Source organism: Sapajus apella, unplaced genomic scaffold (assembly GCF_009761245.1).
Source record: "Sapajus apella isolate SASKATOON/1434 unplaced genomic scaffold, GSC_monkey_1.0 scaffold54, whole genome shotgun sequence".
NCBI lineage: Eukaryota > Metazoa > Chordata > Mammalia > Primates > Cebidae > Sapajus > Sapajus apella.
The window spans coordinates 14186361-14199721 of NW_022436994.1; the positions used below are offsets into that span (position 1 = coordinate 14186361).

The following is a 13361-nucleotide window of genomic DNA, read 5'->3' on the forward strand; positions in this document are numbered from 1 at the left end:
CATAAACAATTATTTGTCAATAAAAAATAAATTGGCCAGGCACAGTGGCTCACGCCTGTAATCCCAGCACTTCGGGAGGCTGACGCAGGCAGATCATTTGAGGTCAGGAGTTCAAGACCAGCCTAGCCAACACGGCAAAACCCTGTCTCTATTAAAAATACAAAACAACGGCCAGGAGCAGTGGCTCACACCTGTAATCCCAGCACTTTGGGAGGCCAAGGCAGGTGGATCATGAGGTCAAGAAATCGAGACCATCCTGGTCAACATGGTGGAACCCTGTCTGTACTGAAAATACATAAAATTAGCTGGGCGTGGTGGTGGGCGCCTGTAGTCCCAGCTACTCAGGAGGCTGAGGCAGGAGAACCACTTGAACTCAGGAGGTGGAGGTTGCAGTGAGCCGAGACAGTGCCACTGCACTCCAACCTGGCAATAGAGCAAGACTCCGTCTCAAAAACAAAACAAAAAAACCAATAATGGAATATGTGACAACTCCAAGTGTTGGTGAGACTGAAAAATGGGTACTCCCACACTGTTGGGAAATGTAAATTTGTAAAACCCTTCTGAAAGGCATTTTGACAATATATCAATGTTACAAATGTATATACCACCTTTGCCTCAACAATTTTACCCCTGAGAAATTTAATCTAAAGAAAATAATGGAACAAATATACAAAAAATGTATTTGCTTTAGATACATGCACATAGCAAAAATTTAAAAACAAAAAAAACCTAAGAATTTATCAAAGTAGATTTGGCCAAACAATTTATGCTATATCCATACAACAGAGTACTAGGAGCTACTAATAAAAATGATATACTCTACTATGGAGTACAGGGTACAAGACAGCATTGTTATATGTTCCCACTTACATAAAAATCATACATCCCTGTGCATATATGCATAAATAAGTCTAGAAGAATGTTTATCAAAATGTCATGAGTGATCATCTCATCAGGTAGCTGGACCTAAGAGGCCTTTTAATCTCTTACACTTTTCTGTACTAACTAAAAATTTCTACCATGAGCTTCTATTATGTTTGCAAACAGGTGAAAAATAATACAGAGCAGTATCAGTAAAAAATGACTCTAAGAAAGATGAAATAATTTAATGTTAGATAAACTGAATTTGGAATGCCAATAAAATATACCAGTGAAAGTGACCCTATGCAACTGAAAATGCAAACAGAAAAGTGGGGAGGCACGTAGATCATTTACCACTTTCAGTTCCTCTCACTATCCCTCTCATTTCATTTTATTTACATTCCAGTTTTACCTACATTTATCCTGTAATGTACATCAATTTCATTTTCCAAATACATAAAGAACACTAGGTTCTTCCATAATTTAAATGCGCAGAAATTCAAGGTCACTGCAAACAAGTAATGCTTCTGATTCTAGCTTGGTACTTTTGCTTCCAACACCCACTTCAAAGCTTACCAATTTATATGAAACAAAGCCAACCAAAACCGAAATAACAACAACAAAATGATATTCACAAAAAAAGTACAAAATAAAGGAAAAATTAAAATTTGGGGGGAAATAAAAATTTGACATAATGTCTGCTCAGAAAATTTTTGCTTTAAAGATTAATTCAAACTCACCAAGAATTTATCTTGGTCAGCACAAAAAAGGGCAAATATAAACACTAGGTCTGAATTAATTCCATTCACACTAAAGTGACTCCCAACATCCTCTATTCAATCTAATAAAGTAGAAGCTAGAAGAAGGTTCTTAAATTCCCTCCTTATAATTCAAAACAATTTCTTGTCCCATCCTAGAGTATGAGAGTATATATGAACCAAAATAGCAAGCAAGTTTAGATATATAATTGGCATCTGTGCAGACTTGTATGCACTAATCTGTAGATAAAAATGTATTTAAATTAAACCACCAATAAATAGGCTCTGGAATTTGTCCTCTAGGAGCTTACAATTTAGTAGGGAAAACACAAAAGTAGCCAGCCAACTAAGCTGATATTAAACAGAATTTTTAAAAGCTCTATAACAAAGATAAAGTGCTGTGGGATACAGGGGAAAAAAATTAACTTGCATCTAGATGAATTCAAGATAGTGGGATTTAAGGCTGGACACAGTGGCTCACACCTGTAATCCCATCACTTTGGGAGGTGAGTGCAGGAGGACTGTTTAAACCCAGAAGCTCAAGACCAGCCTAAAGTCTGGGCAACATAGTAAGACACCATCTTTACCAAAAAACAAGCAAACAAATAAACAACCCACAAAAGATAGTGGGAATTTTCAGCTGAGTTTTAAATGCAAAGCTTGAGATGAAGAGCAAAAGAGAGTTTGGAGTCTCTTATCATTTAAGCTAAGAGAATAGCAATTATAAAAATAGAAATAAAAATGTGTCTGAAAATAGAATTCTGATACAATGGAGCCAGATCATAAAAGGCATTAACTGACAATACATAGGAAGTTTAGGCTTGGCCACACACAGCTGCTCATGCCTGTAATCCCAACACTTTGGGAGGCCCAGGTGGAAAGATCGTCTGAGGCCAGGAGTTCAACACAAATCACAGCAACATGGTGAAACCCACCTCTACAAAAAATACAAAAATTCGCCAGGCATGGTGGTATGCACCTGCAATCCCAACTACTTAGGTAGGCTGAAGCAGGAGAATGCTCTGGGCCCAGGAGTTCGAGGGTGCTGTGAGCCATGATCACATCACCGCACTCCAGGCTGGGCAACTGAGCAAGACACTATCCCTTTAAAAAAAAAAAAAAAAAAGTTTAGATTTATGCTAATAATAATAATAATTCTAATATAATGGGAGTGACATGAGCCAAACAAAGATTTTAAGAAAACTCTCTTGATAAAGAACGATCTGGGAAGAAAAGAATGGATAAAATGAGAAGAATGGTAACGGTAACAGGAAGTCTAACTGATTAACCTTAAAGGGTGACAGAAATGGAAAAGAGGAAATAAATATTTGCGTTAGTGGAAAAGAAATGTGACAAGGACTCAAGGACTGAGTAGATGTAAATGTCAGGTAAAGTTCGGTCAGAGAAAGAGGAAAACACAAAGCCATCACTCTGAGAATGAAAATAATGATCGCAGCTTTGGAGATTTAAGACAGTCAATCTATACTTCCATTCCCTTCTGAGAGTTTCTACATTTGTTGTAGTATCCTATTTTTGAAACTGCTTAAAGCATTTTAAGAATTCCTTTCACCTAGGGATATTCATGACTGATTCCTATTAAACATATATTAAATCAGTGGCATATTTTATAAGTAGCTGTTTTTTTTCATTCTGAAATATCTCCATTTTATATACTTTTGAACAATAGTTATCAGGAAAAAACATTAAATAATCCGTAACAGAAGTACCACATATAAGTGAATACCAGTAATTTTTCTTATTTATATCTAGAGTTCACCCATCTTTTTCAGATTCTTAAGTTCTTGTTATTATTCCATAATGAAGGCTTCTGTGTTTCTTGGTGGAATGGAACTTCCACAGGTTTAGAGAAAGAGCAAAACATACATAATAATTTCTTGTACCGATTTTAACTAATCTGACATCAGTAACTTCAGATCAAAATAACTCTGGAAAACCACCATCAATAAGTAAAAGTAATTAATGCCTTCAAGAAATGTTTTTAGCCAATCTTTGTAGAGACAAAGTAGAAAATACATCCACAAGATGTAAACCTAATTGTTCATAAAAACTACGAATTAATAAACACAAATAAGCTGAAAGAATCTTTAGAAGACTAGTCTTTTAAAACCTTCAAAATGCTGAATAAATGGCCAAGAAACAGAAATGAACACATATATATCCAAACAGTAGCTGATTTTCACCAAAAGAGGTCATTGTGTGAGGTTGCCATCTCCCCTTAATGCAAATCTAAGTTCAATATAGCATATGCTTTAAGTGGTAAGTGGCCCATGTTCTTTAATGAATAGACTGCTGTTAGAATTCTTCATATTGTAACCAAAATCCATGCTCTTTAATATTAAGAGAATGTACTTTCAAATCAGCGTAGGGTTTGAATCTAAGCTGATCTTGGAGCAAATCACTTAACTTTTTAGAGCTCCCATTTCCCAATCCATCAATGAGAATGTTTCCAACTATCACGTGGATTTCAGTGGTCAACTTACGTTAAATATTTATCATTGCCTGGCACACAGCAAAACACTACAAATAGTACCCTCCCCTCTTTTCAATACACCCTCACATTTATTATAGGGCCAATCAGCAAGACTATGTGACCTTCCACACCCCAACAGTCAACTAGCAAAAAAAATACGGCAAACAGGTTATACGGGGAAGTGGGGAGGCCAGGTAAAGTTAAGAAGGAATTGATGAAAAGAAATGCATGAGCTGAGGACTGAAGATTCAAATGAAGACAAAGAATAAGTTGTGAGGTAGAAATCACTAAAATGGAAAGGATTTATTCTAGGATCTGACATCAAAAAAACTTCAGGCTGGGTGCAGTGACTCAACACCTCTAATCCCAGGACTCTGGGAGGCTGAGGTAGGTAGATCACTTGAGCCCAGGAGTTCGAGACCAGCCTGAGTAACATGATGAAACCCTATCGCTATTTTCAGCTTATTTATTTAAAAAAAAAATTCTTTTTAATCTTCATACCATGATTTCCCATACTATTTTGAATGTATATGTATTTCCTTAAAAATATCTACATTGACAACTCATTAATATGTAAGTTCTGAGTAGGTTGGGAAAAGATTACACTGTTTCTTACAGCATTACACATGGTCTATACTAAATATTTAAACAAAGTTTGTAATACAGTCCCACATTAATATTTTGCATGTTCAGTAAACTCCATCATCCCTTCATATACCTATTCAACATTTATTAAGAGTGTACTTGTGCCGGATACAATGCTGAGCACTAGAAATACAATGGTGGACAAGACAGGCCAGTGCCTTCATGAAACTCACAGCCAGTCTGTTCATTAAAGAACATGAGCCACTTACCACAAGTAATAAATTCTGAAAATAAACAACACTTTTTGCATTAATCTGTACAAGTGAGTTCAATCATCTGTTCCTAAAAAGTAATAATACATTTACTATATTTTAAAATCTTAAGATTTTTCAATCAACTATTTTGCTATTAATTCTGGGACCCACGTTTTAAGCTGGACATTTGACAAACTAGTTACAATGTGAAAAATCTGAAAACCATGTGAGTTTTCTAGCCTAAAAGACTCAGAAAACAAGACAATTGTCTTTACATTTAAAGGTTTAGCATACACGCGTGCTCTGTACCATTCCAAGAGCTAAACTTGGAGCAATGGGTGAAAGTGGCACGAAGGTGTATTTTGGTTACAATATGAAGAATTCCAACAATTTGAGATAATGAATAATTCAACCACCTTATATTAAATATTTCTGTAAGACTGCAAGCTTTAAAAAGATAAATTTTCACTTAATCCTTGAAATAATCCCAAAAAACAAGTGTTTCCCTGTTATAGTTTAGGAAACTGAGTCTCCAAGGATCTTGCTAAAGTCCCAAATCTAGTGGACAGGTTGCTCAAAGTAATGTGCTTCCCACCTCCAGATGTATTTCAGGCACATACCAAATGGCCATCTGTCAGGAATGTTAGCCAAGATACCCTATAATTCTTCGAAATTCAATCCTATAGAAATACCGGTGGTCAATATAAACACTACGAAAAGATTCTGTGTTGAATGGTCCTCCAGAATGCAAGTTCCATGAGGGCAGTAACTAATTCTTCCCTGCTATATCTCAATACCTAAAACAGTATATGGCATACAATACAAAAACACTAAATGTGAATAGTCCTAATCACACATACCAAAATTATACAAAATATATACTACTATTATACAATAAAGGACCTCGCTAAAGTATCCAGCAACTAAAAAGCCTGATGAATAAAAAGTCCATTCTTAAAATTGCATCGAACACTTTAAATTACTAAAGTCCTGAAAATTAAACCAACCAGTTTGCAAAACAAGTTCAACTGCAAAAATCGCAAACCTTTTGGCAAACCAAGTATTATAGTTAAAACTAAAATACAATGTCTTACAAGATATAATGGCTAATTTTGATGAATGAGTTTTTCAATTCTTCACTAAGGCATCAACTACCATTTTAAGTGTGCTTCAACCCTCTTAAGAGTGAAACAATTTATACAACTCTTTTGGCTTTAAAGACACACGCTCAGATCTCTGCAAACATCACACCTTTACATTTACTAGGCTGATATTTCAAAGAGGTCTGCTAATTTTGCAGATGCATATTTGTATTGTGTTAAGATTCCACATAACCCATACTTAGAGGTACTGTGCATCCACTTGCCATTACTGAAAGCCAATAAGAAAAAGCGATCCAAATGTCATTTTGCAACAGAAATCATAAGGCCTGGAATGTGCAAACATCTCAAGGAATATAAGAACCCATAAAATACACGAAAGTTGTTTTTAGTGAACTCTGCTTAGTTGATAAGCATATTTTAAGGCACATTTTTTAAAAAGAATATTATATAACAAAAGAGGCAAGAAAGCTACATAGAACTTTTACTCCAATTTCACTAAATTAAATTAAACCTTTTAAAGATTTCTGGACAAAGATTCTGATATTTAAAAGTCTGGTTATCTTGTGTTTTTATCCTTCGGGCATATCTAAACAAACAAAAAAGTCCACTTAACTTTAAATAAAGCAGTTACAGACTTATAATAGCATAAGAATGTACTGTCATTCCCTTGGTTACACTAGGTTACATCACCCAGATTTATAATGTTATTAGCAACTGGGTGTCATCACAAACCAAGAAACCAAAATCTTGTCATTTTTTTCTACTTTCTGTAATTATGACTTCAGAAGATCAGGTAAAACAATCCCCCACAACAATTTCACTAAATAGATAGCTTCCTTATCTTCAGTATTCAGAACTATCAACTTCCACAAAAGCTTTTTTCACATGCTAAAAGAATAAACTTTACAGAAAGGCTGCTTCTCTCATCACTGTAATAATCATAAGAAACATCTGCAATCTACATCTAACTGTGACATCAGCACCTGATTCTTACTCCCTGTACAGTATCAGACCCTAAGCTGCAGTCCATTCCTAAATCCTCAACAATGAAACCTCCTCACAGAACTTTCAAAATTGAGACGATTTAAACCACTTCTAAGTTTACCCAAACTAATTGTGCCAGAAAAACAAAGAACAATTGGGAGAAACCCGTTAACACATTAATGCAACACGTCTGAAACTTTAAATTCTTCCTCAAAAATCTTCCCTGCCACAGCTTGGGGAAAAGTTCCACTCGCCCAGTTGCTTTGTCCCTTCTACCCCCTAAAAGTGTCACAGGCGCGCGAAAACGCCTCTCCTTCCTGGGAGGCTCAGGCGATGTTGTCTTGTTTCGGCAGTGGACCTGCGTGGTTTTGAGAACCCAGGCACCACTTTCCCTACTGCTGGGGATCAGCGCAGCCAAAGCACACACGGGCAGAACGGCGAGACTCACCTGAGCACAGGGCTGTAGGGGCTGCGAGAGCGGCGCCAGCTGCTGCTGCTGTAGGGACTGGGGGACACGTCGCCGCCCCGCTCATAGGAGCTGTGGCGGCTGTAGCTGGGGGAGCGGCGGCGGCTGTAGGGGCTCGGGGAGCGCGGCAGCCGCCGGGAATAAGGGCTGCTGCCACCTCCTGCTGGGCTGGGGGACTTGCGGCTCCTCAGGCTCTGAGAGGCCCTGTGGGACACCGGGCTGTCGTCCCGGCCTCCCAGCGGGCTCAGAGACCGCCGCCGCCTGTAGGCCTTGGGCTCGGTCTTGTCCTCCCGGTAGGCCTTGGGCGGCTCCTTGTAGGCCGAAGGCGGCTCCTTGGACGACTTAGTCCGGCTGCGGTGGACCTTCGAGTCCCGGTCCTTGCGGCTGCTACTGCTGCTGGACGTGGCCGAGGCGCTTTTCCGGCGGCCACCGCTGCTGCTGCTGCTGCCGCTCTTGGCGGCCTCGGCCCGTTCCTCGCCGCTGTGGCTGTGGCGGCTGCGGGACTTAGAGGCCTCGCTGCCGCCGCGCTGCCCATCCCGCCGCCGGTGCTCGCGGTGGCGCTCCTTGCTTCGACCGCTGCTGCTGCGGCGGTCCCGGCGGGGCCTGCGCTCTGACCCCTCCCCGCGCCTCTGGGTGCCAGAGGAGGAGGCCGGACTCCCGCCGCTGCCCCCCGTTCCCCCGGCAGCCGTCGCCGCCGTTGCCGCGCTGGCCCCCCCCAGCAGCAGCCCCTGCTCGGACTGGGAGCTCACATCCTCGTATTCCACCAGCGGGGTCACACCCCCGCCGCTACTAGCACCGCCACCGCCGTCCTGCTGCGGCTGGGGCAGCGAGAAGACCCGACGCTTCTCCGCCTCCTGCCCGGCGCGGGGCCCGCGGCGCCGCTTCTGCCGCCCTCCTGCGCGCCTCTTGCCTCTCGCCAGCCGCTTGACCTCCAGAGGGGGGCCCGGGCTGAAGCAAGAGGAGGAGGCCGCGGCGGCGGCGGCTGCGGCGGCGGCCGTGCCGGGAGCAGCCAGGAAGAGCAGAGGCGGCGGGGGCGGCGGCGGTTGCAGGAGCTGCGGCTGCAGGAGCGGCAACAGCAGTGGCGGCTGCTGAGGGGACAGGAATCGCCTCCGCTTGCGGCGTTCCTCCAACTTCTTCTCCGCCCAGCTCAGACCCCCGCCTCCCCCCAGCGCCGTGTCCGAGCTGCTCGGCATCGCCTAGAGCCCGCCGCAGAGCGCGGCGCGGGTGCGGCCTCCTCCCGGGTCAGACCCTGGCCATCTCCCCCGCCGGAAACGGGAGCGGCGGCGGAGGGACACCGAGCACCAGGGCCGGCCGGGAGACGCGCCACGATAATCCGGGTCGGGACTCGAGTCCCTGGATTCCAGGTCACAGTGGGGTACGCAGCGGCCTCCGGGCCTCAGGGAAGCAGGAATCCAGGCGGCGGAGCTCCCGATCGCGCTCGTCGTCCTATTCGCGGCAACGAAAACACCAGATGCGCCGGGCGCTGACCTGCTGGGCAGTCCCGAGTCCTCCAAGTGCCCCCGGGGGTGGGGGAGCGGCCTCGGCCGCGCTCTCGGCTCGGGCAGCGCAACGCGGAAGTACCACCTTCGTCTCCGCTTCACTCCATCGCGCCCTGACGTTGGGTGCGAGTTCAGGGGAGGGGAGTGGGCGAGACAACAGCACGCCTCCACCGCCTCCTCCTCGGCGTCGACGTCGTCCTCCTGTGGTGGCGGCGACACACCGCAGACGCCTCGCAAGTGGCCTGGGCCTGACAACAACTCCCAGCCTAGGACCTCGCGCACTCTGCGGCCCGCGGGGCTGGGCGGCGGGGCGGGGCGAGGCGGGGGCGACCCGGCTGCGGCTCACGGTTGGGGCAGCGAGTGTGCGGGGCTGGGCGGGGGGCTATTTCCGGGGAGATGGGGGCGGGGGCGTTTCTGAGTCTGTGGCGGTGGGTACGGGCCCTGACTTTCTTCTTCCTTCTCCCCCGCCGTCGCGAGCAGAGGTGGCGGAGCTACCCCTTTCCTCCGTTCCCCCCCTCCACGAGGAGGCTCTTGGCGTGCGCGGCCGGCCCCTCCTCGCTCCTCCCCTTCCCTCTTCGCTCCTCGTCAGTAGGAGGGAGAGCAATGGGACTAGCTGGTTGGGCCCTAACCTCCACAACCCCTCCTTCTCGCCTAGCTGGTTCGGCTTTTCGCTTCAGCCCCGACGCACGACCGGGAGCGCGCACGCACGTCACGCTCAGCGAAAGCCCAAGATGAGTGGTGGCGAGGCAAGAGAGGCGGGAACAAAGTTGCCGCGCAGTGGCGTGCTCGCTCCCGCCAGGGACCGGCCGGCCGCACCGGAAGTGGCATGTTGTAGCAGCCGCTCGACTTCCGGCGAGGGTGGGACTCGGTATGAAGAAGGGTTAAAGAAAGGAGAGGTTTCGTGCACCGCCCACTGCTGTTGCTTGAGACTCTCCCCGTGGCGGCGCGCGAGTCGTGCCTGTTGCTTGCGTCCAGCGCGCAGTGCCGTTCTGGCTCTCTGCAGACGCCGCACTGCCTGCCTGTTAAGCGAAAGGTCACAGTGAGAGCAAGTATATCTGGAGACTGTGAGGGAAATAATGCTGTTGGTGGCCTTCTGGGCTGGGCAGTCACCCCGTCGTCTACCTTCAGTCAAGCCCGGGGAGTGGAACGGCTGCGAAAAAAGAGAAGACACCCCGCAAAACAGGGCGGAGATGGCGTTGATTTAACTTGTCTCACGTACACCAAAGTTCGAGGCCCCATCTTTTTTTTTTTTTTTTTTGAGACGGAGTTTCGCTCTTGTTAGCCAGGCTGGAGTGCAATCTCGGCTCACCGCAACCTCCGCGAGGCCCCATCTCATCCTAAAAAACACACTTGAGAATCATAGCTCAAGCCTCGGTAACACTGTTTACTTTAAAATAAAAAATTTTTAGGCCTTAAATCAATAGAGGGAATAAGTGGAATGTTAAAAGAACTCCTGAAAATTCCATAATTTATCAGGGGCCTTGAAAACAAAACATCTTGTTCGAATGATGAGACTGCCCTCTTAGTACTTCACCCACTGTCACCTTAATATCCAAACATCTGAGGTTGCCAAACATAGCTATATGTGACCTCATGTCTCATTTCTTGCCTTAGAATTGCCCTTCAGTTACAGACTGAGCACTCAGCATAATTAGATTAAAATCTAAATGGTTTATTGGCTTGTACAATGGTTGGAAAGGCAAGCCAATCCGGCGCAGTGGCACAAGCTTGTAGTCACAGCTACTCCTGAGGCTGGGGCAGGAGGATCGCTGGAGCTCAAGAGTTCGAGGCTGCAGTGAGCTATGACGGTGCCACAGCACCCCAGCCTGGGCAGTCCGCAGGGCCCTGCCTCTAAAAAAAGAAAAAGCTAAGCCGTCTGTTCAATGACTACATGTAGTCACCCCTTTGAGAATATATTTGTTCAGATCATCAGTTGGTTTAGTTCTTAAACACTTCGTATTTATCCATCATTAATACCTTAGTGTAAATTATTTTAGTCAGCTTGACTTAGTATCACAGACTGGACTGATCTAAGATCAGACTTCACTGGCAGAATACAAAGGATGTTTGTTTGCTGAAGGATAGAGGAGAAGGCAAAGGAATAGGTAATATCTTAAAGTCAGTGCATTTCCCAGGAGGGCAGGCCTGGGTGGGTCACACCATGGGACAGGCATTAGGAAACTGAATAGAATACTTTTCTATTCAGTTTTAGGGGCAGGATGCCCAAAACAAATTTCTCGTTAGCAGTATCATTGAGTGAAGGTCCTGTAGCCAGCCTCCTAACAGACTGTTTAGCAAGTGGCTTTTTCAGAAACATGTAGGTTCAACCTATTCTGTCATCCTACATTAAATGGCCTGGAATAACAGAACAAAGAGAGCAAATAAGAGGTTTAGCTTGCAGCTCCCCACATCTACAACCAGTTCCACTTGAGAATGTTATCTTCTATCATATACTTTCAAAGAAAATTTGATTATAGTAAATGGATAATTCCCATGGGTAAGTGTATTAATGGAGTTTAAAAAAAAAAAAAAAAAAGGTAAATGGATAGTTCCCAATCCAAGATGCAAACAAAAAACATGTACTAAAATATTTTTACTGTGATTCTACCACCCACATGTTTCCTCAAAGAGTCTATCGTTGGTGGGGGAGGGTGAATGAAGCCTTTTGAACTCTGGATACCTGCCCATGTGGCTGGAAACACTAATAATTAATAGGATTCAAACTCCAAAAAATGGCAACGACCTTTGAATTAGAAGCTGTGTCTGTCTAGAAGCAAGCCTGTCTGCTTGCCTGAATATTAAAGAGATGTGAAATTGAAATTGCCATTGTGAGTTTATATTTTTTTATATTACTGCTTGTGTGTGTGTATGTTTTGTTTTTGTTTTGGGGGGTTTTTTGTTTGTTTGTTTAGATGGAGTTTCACTCGTCGCCCAGGCTGGAGTGCAGTGGCACCATCTCAGCTCACTGTAACTTCTGCCTCCTGGGTTCAAGTGATTCTCCTGCCTCAGCCTCCTGAGTAGCTGGGATTACAGGCACCTACCACCACTCCCGGCTCTTTTTTTTTTTTTTTTTTTTTGTATTTTTGGTAGAGACCAGGTTCCACCATGTTGGGCAGGCCGATCTCAAACTCCTGACCTCAAGTGATCAGCTGGCCTTGGCCTCCCAAAGTGCTAGGATTACATGCTTGTGTGTTTTGTGTGCTATTGTTTGTTGCTTCCTGTTTTGTTTTGTTTTTTAAAGAAAAGGTGCTTACGTTTTTGCTTTCTTTCTTTGACAGGTCATATTATACCACTCTTAAAGTGTGATCTTGGCTAGGCACAGTGGCTCATGCAGGAAACTGATGGCCGAGGTGGGCAAATCCTTTGAGCTCAGGAGTTCAAGACCAGCCTGGGCAACATGGAGAAACCCCATCTCTACATATATATATATAAAACAAAACAAAACATGGGTGGTGGTACACACATGTAGTTCCAACTACTTGGCAGGCTGAGGTGGGAGGGTCTCTTGAAGCTGGCAGTGAACAGCAGTTGAGGCTGCAGTGAGCTGAGATGGCACCAATGCCCTTCAGAGTGGGTGACAAAGTGAGACACTGTCTCAAAAAAAAGTGATCTGGTCCTAAGACCTTTTCAATGGCCCCGCACAGTCAAAACTATTAAACTTTTTTTTCTCTTTTTTGAGACAACATCTGGCGCTATCACCCAGGCTTGAGTGAAGGGACCTCCTAAGTAGCTGGGACTAAAGGTGCATGCCACCGTGCCTGGCTAATTTTGGATTTTTCAGTAGAGATGGGGTTTCACCATGTTGGCCAGGCTGCTCTCAAACCCCTGGCCTCAAGTGATCCGCCCTCCTTGGCCTCCCAAAGTGCTGGGATTATAAGCATGAGCCACCATACGTGGCCTGGAAAAAATATTTTTATTTTTGTTATTATTTTTTTTTTTGAGATGGAGTCTTGCTCTGTTGCCTAGTTTGCAGTGCTATGATATGATCTTGGCTCACTGTAACCTCCCCCTCCTAGGCTCAAGCAGTTCTCCTGCCTTAGTCTCCCAAGTAGCTGGGATTACAGATATGCACCATCATGCCCAGCTAATTTTTGTATTTTCAGTAGAGACAGGGTTTCACCCTGTTGGCCAGGCTGGTCTTAAATTCCTGACCTCAACTGATCCACCTGCCTCAGTCTTCCAAAGTGCTGGGATTACAAGTGTGAGCCACCGTACCCGGCCAAATATTTTTTATTCTTTAATTTTACAAGAATGTTTAGGTACTTTTAGGAGATAAATATTCAGGAATATTTGGAAGTTCAACTAGAGAACAAGAATATTTCAATTTACTAATTATATCAACAAATTTGAGAGAAACAAA

General features: G+C 44.4%; 2 protein-coding genes across 3 annotated transcripts in view; one reads left to right on the plus strand and one right to left on the minus strand.

Moving 5' to 3' along the window:
- The window catches only part of CDK13 (cyclin dependent kinase 13), a 126557-nt gene extending 117257 nt beyond the window's left edge, over positions 1–9300 (minus strand). Inside the window, exon 1 of one of the 2 annotated variants that reach the window (XM_032244444.1) lies at positions 7485–9300. In XM_032244444.1, the coding sequence (XP_032100335.1) occupies positions 7485–8695 (1211 nt within the window). In that variant the 5' untranslated portion in view covers positions 8696–9300. The remainder of the gene's footprint in view (positions 1–7484) is intronic. The other variant, XM_032244443.1, reaches the window with a different exon arrangement.
- LOC116527443 (collagen alpha-1(II) chain-like) lies at positions 474–11817 on the plus strand. Its single transcript, XM_032244477.1, has 3 exons — positions 474–501; positions 7446–8103; positions 8457–11817. Exons 1-3 carry the CDS (start codon positions 474–476, stop codon positions 10042–10044), a joined length of 2274 nt encoding a protein of 757 aa, XP_032100368.1. The 3' UTR covers positions 10045–11817.
- The last annotated feature ends 1544 nt before the right edge of the window (positions 11818–13361 follow it).